General features: G+C 43.4%; 1 protein-coding gene across 3 annotated transcripts in view; it reads right to left on the bottom strand.

The window, feature by feature from the left end:
- The window catches only part of STX7 (syntaxin 7), a 37,170-nt gene extending 23,314 nt beyond the window's left edge, over window positions 1-13,856 (bottom strand). For 2 of the 3 annotated variants that reach the window (XM_008162445.3, XM_028142069.2), the window contains exons 1-2: window positions 13,752-13,856; window positions 7,018-7,168 (exon numbers count right to left, since the gene is read on the bottom strand). In XM_008162445.3, the coding sequence (XP_008160667.1) occupies window positions 7,018-7,102 (85 nt within the window). In that variant the 5' untranslated portion in view covers window positions 7,103-7,168; window positions 13,752-13,856. Of the gene's footprint in view, window positions 1-7,017; window positions 7,169-7,743; window positions 7,865-13,751 lie in introns of all 3 variants that reach the window. The other variant, XM_054721913.1, reaches the window with a different exon arrangement.
- Window positions 13,857-15,000: the final 1,144 nt, after the last annotated feature.

Here is a 15,000-nt window from a genome sequence, read left to right as displayed (position 1 = left end):
GTAAAAGACTGTAGATGCCAAATTTGGCAAGGATTTGGAGCAATACAAACTCTGGTCACTGGTTGGTAGGAGTATAACCTGATACAACTACTTTAGGTAACTGTTTAGCTGTATCTACTTCAGCTGAACATACACATATCCAGCAACCCAATTCCTACATACATGAAACAAAAGAATGTACAAGAATGTTCATAACAGCAAAGAAACATAAACCAGAAATACTCCAAATGTCCATCAACAACAAAGAATTGATTGTGGTATGTGTGGATATGGAATATATAGAGTATTGAAAACAAAAGACCTACATTACGTGCAACCACATGGATGAATTCCAAAAACATAATGGGAGAAAGAAGTCCAACACAAAACATATTACTTGATTCTATTAAATAAAGCTTAACCTTTTGCACTCGGATGTCGAGTGTGACTCGACACGGTTAGCATCGGTAGCAGGAATCGAGAAAAAAAGCGAGTGCAAAGGGTTAAAAACTAAGAAAATTAAACATGTTAGAAGTCAGGACACTAGTTATCTTTAGAGAGGGTATAAGTATGAGAAGAGCTTCAGGGGCTAGTAATGTTCTACTTAATCACATGTGTGGTGCTGTAACAGGTAATTCATTGAGCTATACACTAATAATATACTACTCAATATATATATATATATTTGACATCTATTTTTTAAGTTAAAAACAATAATAATTACGTGATAGATTTCAATACATTTATTCTGTTTCGTTAAAAAACATGAGTTCTTTCTGTGTGTTCTGAATAAATTTTTCTATATTGTTTGTTGTCTGTGCAAAGATAAACGGCCCCTATGAAAATACCCTACTTGGGTTTACCTTAGACAGCAGACTCAGCCATTTCCACCCAAAGGCTTGCTTATTTTTGTGTGCTATACGTCACTAGTAGGAGTTTGTCTCTGATACTCCTCGTAAAAATGTTACTTTTGAACATCTCATGCCAAAGTTTGAGAACTAAATTTAACCACTTCTTTGATTCATGATGACTTTCTAGACCTGGGATAACAAACAGTTTAATGTACATGCCAACTCCAGTCTGCGAGGAATGGCTGCCTGGCGCACGGAGAAAGGCTAGACGCCGTGTCAGGGCCAGGGCCAGCCGCAGAGAACGCCGTCTGTGCCGTGGGCAAAGGAGGAGCACTGGGAGCACAAATACTTGCTGAGTCTGTGACAGCCAACAGAACACTCTCTCTCACAGGACGAAAATGTCTTCTTAATCATTTTAAATGCTCCACGGAGAAATTCCCAATAAAGTTCTTAAGAAGTTATATTATTTTAATATAATCTATTGTCTAAATATATTTTATATTTAAGTATTCATAATATTTAAGTATTTTGTTTGATATACATTATATTACTGCAACATGGTTTAAATATTTCACTAGTAAAGCAAATTGATAAGACTACACATTATTTTTAATAAAAAGTCGTTTAAGGGAAAAAAATGTTTAAATACATTTTGTTTCATCTATCCTATTCTTTGCAAAACAGAACTGCCAGAATAAAATACTAGAAAGAAAAAAAACAAAAAACAAGCAACCCCCTCCCCCCCCCCCCCCACCACCACCACACTAAACTTCCATCTTACTAAATGTTATCCTTGGGTTCCTCCAAGAATGAAAAATCTTTTTGATGGCTATTTTCTTTTTTTGGTATAAACTAAACCATACAACCCAATATTGGGCAAGTTTTCATTAATCTATACATAGCAAAATTAATTTAAAAATGAGCTTTCCCACTGCTCAGGAAGACTACAGCTTTACTTGAAAGATGCACATATTCTAACTATAAGGGTGTCACCTTATTTACAGCATGTTTCTCCTTGGGTTTCTTTTGTAAAACTAGGTAATTTGTGCAGACACAAATTCACAAGATGCAAATGTACTGTGAAAAGAGCACCCAAATGCGGTGCAAAAGTGCCATTTTATTCAATCTCATCCAGTATTATTAGCATTACCAGATGGGGAAAAGTGAACTGAAATTTCACACTTCTGCCTTTCACTTCCATGTGATTTTTTTCACAGCCCTGCTCGGTGGCACACACCGGATAGTAGGTTAAACTTTTAACAGCTAACTCTAACTAAATCTAAACTGCCCTTCATTTAGACACTGAACCTCAGAATTGGAAAAAATACAGAAATGATGGGTTTCACTAAATTCATGACCCCAAATCGCAAATGAAGACTCAACCTGCCATTAACCCTTCTCTGTTTCCAAGGTATGTCAATTCTCTCAGTTGTCCAAACTACAAGTAGTTTCTCTTCTTTCCATGGACTTCCACCAGCCTTCCTTCCCATTCTCTATCCAATGCCTTTGCCTCCTATTTTGTTTAAAAACAGCTTATTCAGACAGGAACTCCTCATCTTCACCCACCACGTTTTCTGTTTACACCACACAACTCAGTACAGTGGACGAACCGGACACTAAAGATCCATTCCCCTTCCCCACTAGCCTTCAAAGACAGTTCTTTTACAATTATACTCTCCCTAGAATCTCCCTTTTGGACTGGAAAAATGCAACCTTTCTTTGATCCTCTTTCTACTTCCAAGGTAGAATCTGCCAGTTGCCTAAATATTGATTTCCCCTTCTCTCTCAAATGAAGCAATACCCAGTTTTAGTGAGCACATTGCAATCTAGCCTTCCTAAGCAGCTAGGCATGGTCATGTGACTATATCTCATTTCTGGTCAGTATATAAGCAGAGGTGAGCAGGATTCTGAGAAGTCTTGGTCCTTCTTCCCCCTTTTCTCCATCTACACTTGGAATATGGATATCAGACCACTCTTTCCAAAGTCACCAGTTTGCAAGTTCCAATTCTCTGCTTTTATCTTAGTCTCTCAGCAGCATTAGATACAGATGATGCCTCACTCAGTCTTGAAACACATTTTTTTTTAAATTTCTAGAAATCCACCAAATGCTAATTTTCTTGTTATCTCTCTGATCACTCCTGATTCTTTATGCTGCTTTCTCCTTGCCTTCTTGACCTCTATTTTTTTTAATGCTCCAGTCCTCTTTTCTTAACTGTACTCACACCTTTGCAATTATTTTAGAACTATGGTTTTATATTCTGATGACACTCTGATGTCCTAATTCATATACACTGAGAGGCCAGATTATTATGATCTCTGAACACATAATAATCTGCCCACTCAGTGTATATCCTATATAATAAAAGGCTAATATGCAAATGTCCCCTGGACCAGGAGTTCGACCAGCAGGCAGGCCAGCCAACCGCCCATGTCCCCTCCCCCTGGCCAGGCTGGCCGGACCCCACCCATGCACAAATTCATGCACCGGGCCTCTAATACACACACACACACACACACACACACACACACACACACACACACACTGAGTGGGCAGATTATTATGCGCGCAGAGATCATAATAATCTGGCCACTCAGTGTATTTACAACAGATGCTTCACTTAGATGTTTAAAAGACATCTCAAAAGTTACTTGACTAAAACAAAACTCTCCCCACTTCTGAACTGTAGTCCTTCCCATCTCAGTACATGCTCACCATTCTCTTGGTTGCTCAATGCAAAAACCACGAGTTATCCTGGATTCCTCTTTCTCTCTCAGTCCATCTGCATTCATCAGCAAGTCCCATTTGCTCTGCCTCCAGAGAACATCCGTCATTTCTCTCTGTCCCCACTGCTACCACCCTGGTGTAAGCCACATCTCTCTCATCAGGCACCCGGGATGGCCAATGTGCCCCCCCTCTATTTTCTAAGAGAAGCCAAAGCAATCTTTTCAAAGTGCAGATCTGATTGTGCCTCTTCCCTGCCTCTCAGAATGAAATCTGAACTCCCCAGATAGCCTACAAGGCTCTAGGTGACCTGCTCAACCTCCTCTCCGATTTCATTTCCGGTCACTCTTGCCTCAAGTGTTGTGTTTCAGCCACACTGGAGTTTTATTTCGTATTTTCTGCACATACTAATCTCTTGTCTGCTTTTTATTTAGTACCAGCAGTGGCTTCCATTTAAATGCTCTTTCCCAGTGTCTTCTCACCACCAGCCTCTTCTCCATTCTAAGCTAAGGCAGCTTCTTATGTTTACACAAGACATAAGATTATGCTTCAAATATCTAAAGGTGGTGGTTGTACCTCCTAATGGTTAAACACTCCCCATATAACAAGTCTTCACAAGAAACAGTAGTGGGTCTAATCACCACTTCCAAACTGTCCTAATGGCAATGCAGTGGCATACTCAGCTATCAACTGTGCCATGCATATACAACTCTGGTCCAATTTACCACTTCTCATCTGCCTGGATCAACTGATCTCTTCCTCAGGAGCATGACCTGATTTAAGTTAACCCTTATCCCCTTTCATCTCAAGCTCACACGCAATCTCCACCTGATGCATCTTTCACACCACCAAGTGCTACTGCCTCTAAAATCTCAGTACACTACAGTTATTTCTCCTTCTTCCCAGAAGTCCTGGCATCATTTAGCTTGAGGACACCTTCCCTATTCATTGGAGGAAGGCCTCCTGGACTCCTTTCTTACACAAAGATCCTGATTTTCCACACATGTAAATTAAAACAAGTTCTCTTCATTTTCACACAGGTGGCCTGAGGCTACCAGCATGATTTCTAACCAGCAACAAGGAAGCCACGGAAAGGAGAGGCTCTTTGGAGCATCATCAGAATAGACAAGAAGCTGGAAGAATGAGGTGGAGACAATGCTGGTGCCCTGGCACAAACTGGAACAATTCCTGATGTACCATTCCTATGGTCCCTGCTGTGGACAGACATGACACCTCTACACTATAGCAATCACTTCCTTTTCCTCTAATAATAGCCAAAGAAAAGAAGAATTACTCCAAAGCAGAATAAGCATTTATTCTACCCAGCTGTGCACAGTGGCACTGTTTGAGAACCATCTGTAATCTAATTTACTCCCTTTGTCTCAAAACACACTGATATCTCACTTAAATCATTCACGTAGAGTAATGATTGTTGGGAAGTTAATGATTAGGTAAAGATACACAGTTTGGTCATCTGAAAACAGTCCTCATTTCTGCAGTGTGTCAACATTCTGATAAAAAGAGTAGCCTTAAAGAAGTAGGATGAAGAAAAATAAAATAACACTCTAAAAGTGTTGCCCAGATAATGCCCAGAATGTCAAAACAGTGACCACAAGATGACTAGAATCATCCAGGTATGTGATTAGCTGTGATTCAGAAACAAAGAATAAAACAAAACAAAAGTTCTATAGGCTCAAATCTGCTATAGTGATTTTTTTTTGTTTTATGTACATTCTGAGGTGTAATAATTTCTAATAACATGCCACATTGAATCAGACTACTAATATTCTGTCTTTGACAGGTACAGCAAAGGAATCTGGAGAATCCAGATAGTTATCTTCTATATCTGCCTAAATAGATAATAATGTTCCCTCTTTAGTTCTTCCCTGCTCCTGAATAACATACAACATAGTTACCCTTTACAAAATTAACCTAAACCATATTCAGTCAGATTTTTTAAATAAACGTACGTTCCTTAAAAACGTGAGCCCTAGCCTGTTTGGCTCAGTGGATAGAGCATTGACCTGCGGACTGAAAGGTCCCAGGTTTGATTCCAGTCAAGGGCACATGGCAGGGTTGCTGGCTCGATCCCCAGTGTGGGGCATGCAAGAGGCAGCCGATCAATGATTCTCATCATTGATGTTTCTATCCCTCCCTCTCCTTCTCCCTTCCTCTCTGAAATGAGTAAAAAAAAAAATTAAAAAAACAAAAACTTGATAGTGCTGCCTCGTTCCAAATCTGTGAGACTTAGTCAAGTCTCATTAATCTCACCTAGAATCAGAGAGTTATAAAGCAAACATAAGTATCTACTTTTTTACATCTTTATTCATTAACTAGTAGCCCGTTTGCACGAAGATTCGTGCAATAGACCTTCATTCACCTGGTTGCCTGCACCAGTTTTCTGCCGGCACCGGGGACCCAGGCCTTGGCTGTGGCCACCACCTTCTGCCTTCTTTCAGGGTCCGGGCTTGGCCCTGGGCGGTGGCCTTGGGCTCGGCTGCACCCAGCGTCCCTGCTACCAATCGCAGGAGCCGACCCCCAGTGGTCTCCTGCGATCAGCGCAGGCTCTCCGCTGGCGCCCAAGGCGGCTTTCCCAGTGGTCTCCTGCGATCAGCGCAGGCTCTCCGCTGGCGCCCTCGGGCGGCTTTCCCGGCCTTGGGCTCGGCCGCACCCAGCGTCCCTGCGACCGATCGCAGGAGCCGACCCCCAGTGGTCTCCTGCGATCGGCACAGGCACCCCGCTGGCGCCCAAGGCCGGGAAAGCCTCGGGCGGCTTTCCCGGCCTTGGGCTCGGCTGCACCCAGCGTCCCTGCGACCGATCGCAGGAGCCGACCCCCAGTGGTCGCCTGCGATCGGCGCAGGCTCTCCGCTGGCGCCCAAGGCCGGGAAAGACTCGGGCGGCTTTCCCGGCCTTGGGCTCTGCCACACCCCAACGTCCCTGCAACGGTTTCCTGGTGGGCGTGGCTTGGTTGGTGGGCGTGGCTTGGGCGTAGCGAAGGTGCGGTCAATTTGCATATTTGTCTATTATAAGGTAAGATAAAATTATATTATGTGTCTAAAGCTCTAAAGAAAAATGCAGTTTAATGTTATCTCTTCTATATATAATTATTTCTTTTTAAAATATATTTTTATTGATTTCGGAGAGGAAGGGAAGGAGAGAGAGAGATAGAAACATCAATGATGAGAGCGAACCATTGATTGGCTGCCTCCTGCAAGCTCCCTACTGAGGATCCAGCCAGCAACCCAGACATGTGCCCTGACTCAATCTGCAGGTCAACATGAGCCAAACTGGCTAGGGCTATAATTATTTCTTATATTCAATCTAAAGAATTCTAGCCTTCTAAAATCTGTTCTTAAAGGAACTCCTCCATCTCTAAAGCACTAGTAGTTGTCCTTTTCTTAATCTCCACCAAGTTCAGCTAACAACTGAAAACAAACAGTGAAGTCAATTTAAAACTCAACTTACAACACTGTGTGATCTTCTGGATGTTGGAAGAGATACGCTGGGCCAGCTGAGTGGGGTCACCAATGGTTCCTGGCGTGTAAGACATGGTTGATTTGCTTAGTCACTAATTTCATCAGATGTTGGTGGACTATACAGTTTTCTAAGCAGTCACCTAAATAACGACAACAACAAAAAAAGTTGCATGGTTGTATTTTGAAAGTTATTGACTTATAGTTTCCAAACAGTCAATTTGGGAGGTTGCAAATATAAACTCGATTAACCTAACAGGGTTGAAATCTCTCCCCTATGTCTATCAACAAAACTAAACTTTATAAGACACTGTAGAGTTAAACATGTTAAACAAAATAAGGTTCCAATTGTACATTCCCTTTGAACTTCTCTGATTTCTCTAAGGAAGAATTATTAAGTCCTTTTTACTGTGTATAATTTTATTTGTTTATATATTTTGTCTTTAAACTGTGAGCAACTTTAAGGCAGGGCCTACATGCTATTTATCTTTCTCCAACAGTTAAAACAAATCCGGGCACAGAACAGATATTTAAATATTTATTAAACAGAATACAGACTTCAGGCTACCCCCAGGAATTTCAATACTCTAATGTAACATACAGCTCAGGAACATATGATTAATGGTCTCTAATTTTAGAGATCAAAAGGAAGAAGGTCAAATTTGAAAGAGCAAAGCCAACAAGCGAGGAAGAAAGCAATGCCCTGTAAAATGCTTACCACACAAACATCTTCCTGATAGAGCAAGAACAACTCTCCTCTTCCAGGGCCAGCATTAGGACAGGAAGCTAAGCTGGGCCACTGCTATGGTAAGGAGGTAAGATGAAATTCTTTTCTTCTTCTAGCCACACCACATCATTGGGAGTTAGAAAAGAAAGAATGAAAAGGGGTGTCCTATATACAGGACTGTGAACAACAAAGAATTTCAACTACTCCTACACCATCTTTTCACTGAGTGTGCCCTGAATACTGCAGAGTTGTAGGTGGTCAATTTGTAAGCCAACCATCTACCACGAGTTTGCTAGCGGCCCAGCATTAAAAGAAGCACTTGGGCCTGGCTCAGTGGTTGAGTGTTGGCCAATGAACCAGGAGGTAATGGTTTGATTCCCAGTCAGGGCACATGCCCAGGTTGCAGGCTTGATCCCCAGTAGGGGGCATGTCTCTCTCTCATTGATGTTTCTCTCTATCCCTCTCCCTTCCTCTCTCTAAAATCAATTTAAAAAAATTTTTAAAGAAGCACTTGGGAGCTGCAAGCAAGTACAACAACAAAGGTAAAGTATTTGTTCAAGTCAAGTTTGTCTTTTAGGTGAAAGGATAAAGTCAGTCATGTAAAACAACAAAAACAATACAAACCAGTGAAGAAAAGGTCAATACTGACAAGGACTATGGAAAGGAAATATCACTATTGCCCTTATCTAGAAAGAATTCATGAAACAGAAGCATAAGACTTAGATACCTGGGTATGGAAAACAACAAAGGCAAAGCACTAAAACCTGGAGCGGGTAGACCCAGAACATGTGGACAGAGCAAACACACTGTGTCAATCACCAGAGGAAGGAGAGGTTCCTGGTCAACTTCTGAGCCAGAAGATTCACGGCTGGGACAAGTGAGAGACAACACCGAAAGAAAGAGAGGAATGACCTAACATTTATTGCACATCTGTGAAATGAAAAGCATTTCACAAAGACTATCTGATACAATTTTCAAAATCTCCCCTTTAAAGTAGGTAATGGCAAATACACCTTGTTTTAACGATGAGAGAACTGTGGTTTATAAAGATGAAGTCACTGGAAAGGTAACCCAACCCATCCTCCAGGTGGAGGTGGGATTCAATCGCAGGGTTCTGGTTCCAAAACTACTCAAGCTGGGCTCCCACACAAAACTAGTGTCACAGAAGAGGGCGGGCCCTACACGCCGGTTTAGTTTGAATGTGTTGTGATAAGAAACCACTGCAGAATTCTGGAAGGGGAGAAGAGGCCACAAGGAAATATGTGTTTCTGTTCTAAGGGTCAGTGCTGGCAGGAAGTACAAACATCTTCCTGATAGAGCAAATATGTACCCAACTGTTGAGATGGGTACAACCGTACTGGTTCCATGCCTGAAACACTGACATGTGTCCTGGGAGCTTTTTGATGCTATTCTTCTGCATTGGTCCACAGGTCCAATTTATCTATTCTGGGCCCTCTGGACCTCACCACGTCCTAGAGATAGGTCCAAAACCAATTTCGTGAACAGGGAAATTAAAACCTCAATGCAGACAGCAGAACCACTGCAGCAGGGTAGCAGGAAGAAAGTTCCAGGCAGCTTTGGACTTGGGCCTGCAGTGACCTGAAGCTCTGGGCCCAGACAGAACAAGACTCGATCTGGGGATTCAATGAGACTAAACATCTACAAACCACCAATTGGATCTCAAAATTATGCATCTATTTTTTTTCAAGAAGCACTTTATTGAGATATAACTCACATATCATATGATTTACCCACTTAAAGTGTACAATCCAGCCCTAGCCTGTTTGGCTCAGTGGATAGAGCATAGGCCTACAGACTGAAAGGTCACGGGTTCGATTCCAATCAAGGGCACATACCCAGGTTTCGGGCTCGATCCCCAGTAGAGGGCGTGCAGGAGACAGCCGATCAATGATTCTCTCTCATTGATGTTTCTATCTCTCTCTCCCTCTCCCTTCCTCTCTGAAATCAATAAAAATATATTTAAAAATATATAAAAATTGCATTATTTAGTACATTTGTAATTTAAAAAAATAATAAAGTGTACAATCCAACAGTGTTTTTAAACATTCACCAAGTTGTACAACCATCACCACATCACATTTAGGACATTTCATTACCCTAAAGATAAAGTCCATACCCATAAGCGGCCACTCCCCCTTGCTCTCCAACCTCCCCAGCTGTAGGCAACCACTAACCCACTTTATATCTTCATAGGTATGCCTATTCTGTGTATTTCATATGAATGGAATCATACAATATGTGTTCTTTTGTGACTGGCTTCTTCTCTCAGTATGTTTTCAAGGCCCATCCATATTGATGTATGAATCAATACTTCATTACTTTTATAGCCAAACTAGAGGCCTGGTGCATGAAATTCGTGCATGGGGGGTGTGTGTGGGGGCAGTGTCCCTCAGCCCAGCCTGCACCCCCTCCAATCTGGGACCCCTCGAGGGATGTCTGACTGCCCGTTTAGGCCCGATCCAGGATCGGGCCTAAACAGGCAGTCGGACATCCCTCTCACAATCCAGGACTGCTGGCTCCCAAATGCTCGCCTGCCTGCCTTCCTGATTGCCCCTAACCTCTTCTGCCTGCCAGCCTGATCACCCCCTAACCACTCCCTTGCCAGCCTGATTGATGCCTAACTGCTCCCCTACCAGCCTGTTTGCCCCTAACTGCCCTCCCCTGCAGGCCTGGTCACCCCTAACTGCCCTCCCCTGCAGGCCTGGTCCCCCCCAACTGCTCTCCCCTGCAGGCCTGGGTCCCCCCCAACTGCCCTCCCCTGCTGGCCTGATCGCCCACAACTGCCCTCCCTTGCAGGCCTGGTCCCTCCCAACAGCCCTCCCCTGCTAGCCATCTTGTGTCCACATGGGGGCAGCCATATTGTGTGTTGGAGTGATGGTCAATTTGCATATTACTCTTTTATTAGATAGGATAGAGGCCTGGTGCACGGGTGAGGGCCAGCTGGTTTGCCCTGAAGGGTGTCCCAGATCAGGGTGGGGGTTCCCTTGGAGCATGAGGCGGCCTAGGCGAGGGGCCTGTAGTGGTTTGCAGGCTGGCCACGACCCCCGGCGACCCAAGCGGAGGCTCTGGTATCTGGGATTTATTTATCTTCTATAATTGAAACTTTGTAGCCTTGAGTGGAGGCCTGGGCCTGCCAGGGTGTGTGGAAAGCTTGGCTTCCTCCATTGCTGAAGAAACCCAAGCCTCCTGTTCACTCAGTGGCTGCAGCCATCTTAGTTGGGTTAATTTGCATAGTTCCTGATTGGCTAGTGGGTGTGGCTTATAGGTGTAGTGGAGTGATGGTTAATTTGCATATTACTGTTTTATTAGATAGGATAATATTCTACTACATGGTTAGAGAAAATTTTCTCCTGGCTCAATGACATCTTTCTTTTTCCTTTCCCTCTTATCAACAAAGCTCTAGAAAAACTGGCTCACAGCCAACACAAACACACTGGATGAGGAAATGTTCCTTTTTTCTTATTTATGTACTCTCTTCTACTCTCTTGGGTGCATGTGTGCGAGGGGAGGGGTTCCTCCATCCACATACACAAACACACATATATACAAATGAGTCTCCCCTCCATATCTCCAAGTCATACTCTTAACTCTGATTAGTATCTACATGGTCTTTGCAGCTACAGGCACTCACAAATTTCCTTTCAGCTGCCAGTGGAACTGGCAACAAGAGATCTCTATCTTAGACAAGACATTAAACACTGGGGCATGGACAAAGCAGTAAAAATAGTCAGTTTCACTTTCTTAATGGTGAGCACTAGCATACAGCATTGGATTTCCCTCCACATCGTGTCCCCAAATGTAAGAATATATTTGTCAAAATATAGCATTTGACAGAAAAGGCAAAGTTTTGTTGTTTTTTTCCTTCACGTCTGATTTTAAAGAGTAACAACCTAAAAAGCAAGAAGGGGAGGCATCTTGAAACATTCTATGTATCTTTAAAGGTCTTTATATAATCCAATTAATGAGGCAGGCAGTCTATCTTGTAGACTGCTCTGTTCTCAGTACCTGGCTATACAATAGGTGCTTAATAAATACTTGTAGAAAGAGTGAATAAATGGACCTATTTCCTAAGAACACACAACCAGTTTGAGAGTAAATGTCACTATTTCTAAGACACTGAATTCTGGTGCTTCTTTCAGATCCTGAAGGGCCCAGGCTTACTGTTGCCTTTAGGCCTGTGTTTGGCGCCACTTCCTATCTAAAGACGCTTCTTCCCATGAGCTCCATGTGACTGGCTCATTTTTCGCAACATTTCGTCACATGCTAGAGAAGCCTTCAGTGGCCACTGGATCTGAAGTGAGAGGTCACCATCCCTGCAACAATCCATTGATCTCTCTAACTTAGTGCATCATAGTGCTAATCATCATATAAAATGATCTACTTAGTACAGTGGTCGGCAAACTCATTAGTCAACAGAGCCAAATATCAACAACACAAAGATTGAAATTTCTTTTGAGAGCCAAATTTTTTAAACTTAAACTTCTTCTAATGCCACTTCTTCAAAATAGACTCGCCCAGGCCATGGTATTTTGTGGAAGAGCCACACTCCAGGGGCCAAAGAGCCGCACGTGGCTCGCGAGCCGCAGTTTGCCGACCAAGGACTTAGTATTGTTTAATAACTATCCCTACCTCTGGAAGATAAATATGAGAGATTAACCACAGTCTTTAGCTCAGCTCTTCCATCTGTTAAACTATTATATTATTTGATTTCCGTTCACAATGTCAAGGATTATTTTCACCCTTTCATACACTAAACTTCCAAATTAAGTGGAATCTTTACCCATACTTACAGCAGATGTTTTATATACTTTTCAACCTCCAGCACTTAGCTAAAGTCTGGTATCCTAAACAAAACTTTTGGTTTGACTTTTTTATTGGGAGCAGGAGAAGTAAAATATTGAAGAAAAATGATGTAGACCTTAATCAGTTAATATGGTGTCATATTAACTTCTACAGAAACTTTAAAACTACAGCATAATTCTTAACTAGTCACAAGTTTGAGACGAACTTCTCAAAGTGGCCCGTAACGCAGAGGCTGGCCCACATCACAAGACACTTTAACTCTGTTATCAGTTCATGCCCCTGAGGCTCAGGCCACCTCCAACATTACTAAACAGAGCAGCATTTCAAAACCATTTCCTTTTCTTCCAGATTCTGTACAAGTTTTAAATTACACATAGTTCTAGTCAGAATGCATTGATGGAAATTAAACAAACTGAATGTATGCATATGAGAGCCAGGCAAATGCCAAGAAACTTAAGAGAGAAAAATATAGCCTTTGACCAGAAAAGCAATGTTGTTTCTTTATGTCTGAATTTAAATAAAGTAACCATCTAGAAAACAAGAGAGGGGAGGCATCTTGAGATACTTTATGTATTTTTAAACGTCTTTATAGAAACCAATTCATGACATGTATTGAGAACGTCAAGGAGGGTTAGATTTAATCAAGCCAAATAGCAAATCGACCACAATGAGCCTCTGAATAAAGGTGTCTGGTCCCTTTACTGTAGCCCTATATGCTCAGTTCTTCCAGATCCGGAAGGAGAACTTTAAAATGTGTTTTCTAAATCAGTGGGTTAAAAAGAGGAAGAGGTCAGTTCGTGTCCGGATCGAGGCAGAAGCCGGATTCCAGAGCTGGCGGGGGCTGGCTCCCGGCCGGTCCCGCCCTGGTGCGCACAGCCCGCAGGTGCGCCCGAGCGAGCGGGGCCCGGGCGGCCGGGGGAAGGCGGCGAGGCTGCAGGCGCCGGACCGGCTCCACCGGCCGGGCCGCCAGACCGCGCCGCTCACCCGCGGGCCGGGGGCTGGGGGGCGTGGGGCGCGCCGGGAGCTGGGGATCCCCAGCCCTCCGCCCCCCGAGCGCCAGCCGCAAAGCGCAGAGCGGCCACCTGACGACGGCGTATAAACAAGGAGGCGCAGCATCTGCAGGGACATCGGACCGCGGGTGTCCGGCCAGGGGCCCCTTCCCATGCTCGTCTTACCTCAGCCTCCTCGGCTTCCTCCTCCTCCACCTCCTCCCACGCCGACAACAGGCTCCCACGGGCCCCGGAGCCCCTGGCTACAGTTCTCAGCAGCTGGGTGTTGGCGATGGGACACCCACTGCGCATGCCCACGATACAGCCCAGGAAGGGGGCGGGGATTGCCTTTCTCCCATTGGGCCGCGGTGCTGAGTGACAGCGGTCGTCTCCCGCCCCTTCTGATTCCAAACTAAGGAATGGGCATATCAGCAAAATTGCAAGGGAGGTATTTGGGGGGCGGGGTGGGGGTGGGGGGGTGTCTGACTTACAGATGGTGAACGCCTTAGCTTGCGTGCAAAAATCAAGAGAAAGAAATGGAGGGCAGCTGTCTTCTCTATCTGCTGATGCCGGCCTCCCTTAGACTCAGGTTTTCAACCCGCCCCATCAGCTCATTCCGGTCTTGTTTCCTAACCCTTGACTCTGCAGTAGACCGATTTCACAGTTCCAGGAAAAACTGCGAACGCAAATCAGCAATCCTGGCAGGAACAAAGGAAGAATAAGTCAGGAGTCATCTCCGTGTGCTCAGCTAGTAGGCAAGTCTTCATAGCACACAGGGCGTTCTCAGCATCCTGGAAGGGCAGGGCATATTTTGCACAGGGTTTGAAAAAAAGCAGAAAGTCTTCTAGTAACAAATATTAAACAATAATGTAATTGTTAGATTAAAAAAACACCACTTTCTTCAAGTGAAATAAGTACCTCACCAAATTGGCTTGGCCTTTGCTTATATTAGAGCAACATTATTTTCTGAAAGGATCCCCAGGACATCAAAAATCCAGATGCACTTAAGTGGGAAAAAAGCAACCCCAGAATATTTTGCATTGGTACCACCTGAGCAAATTCTAGTTTGTTTGGTGCTATATACACATACTTAAGTACAAAAATAAGGGCAGCCACGGATAAGAAGCAAGGATCTCTTGATTTATCTTTCATTTTTTACTTTTAACAAAGAAATGGGGGCGAGATATATTTTTTATTTCTCATCTTTATTGAAGAAAACTACAGTGAAAGTGTGATAATAAGCAGCAACTTATACTCTGTCCCTGTAAAAGGGGAGTAATAGAGAGAGATGGGCATTCTGCCAAGTCGAAGCACACATTCCATCTAAAAGTGTAGTATGATTCAGCTATAGCTGATGTGGACTTTGAGGAATTTTGGCCTAATATAGTCAAATTATCTGCTTTGTTAAGATATAATGGAAATTCAGATTTTTATG

The sequence above is a fragment of the Eptesicus fuscus genome, chromosome 10 (genome assembly GCF_027574615.1).
Source record: "Eptesicus fuscus isolate TK198812 chromosome 10, DD_ASM_mEF_20220401, whole genome shotgun sequence".
Taxonomy (NCBI): domain Eukaryota; kingdom Metazoa; phylum Chordata; class Mammalia; order Chiroptera; family Vespertilionidae; genus Eptesicus; species Eptesicus fuscus.
Note: the sequence above shows the minus strand (reverse complement) of the source record. Positions and strands in the feature narration are given on the sequence as shown.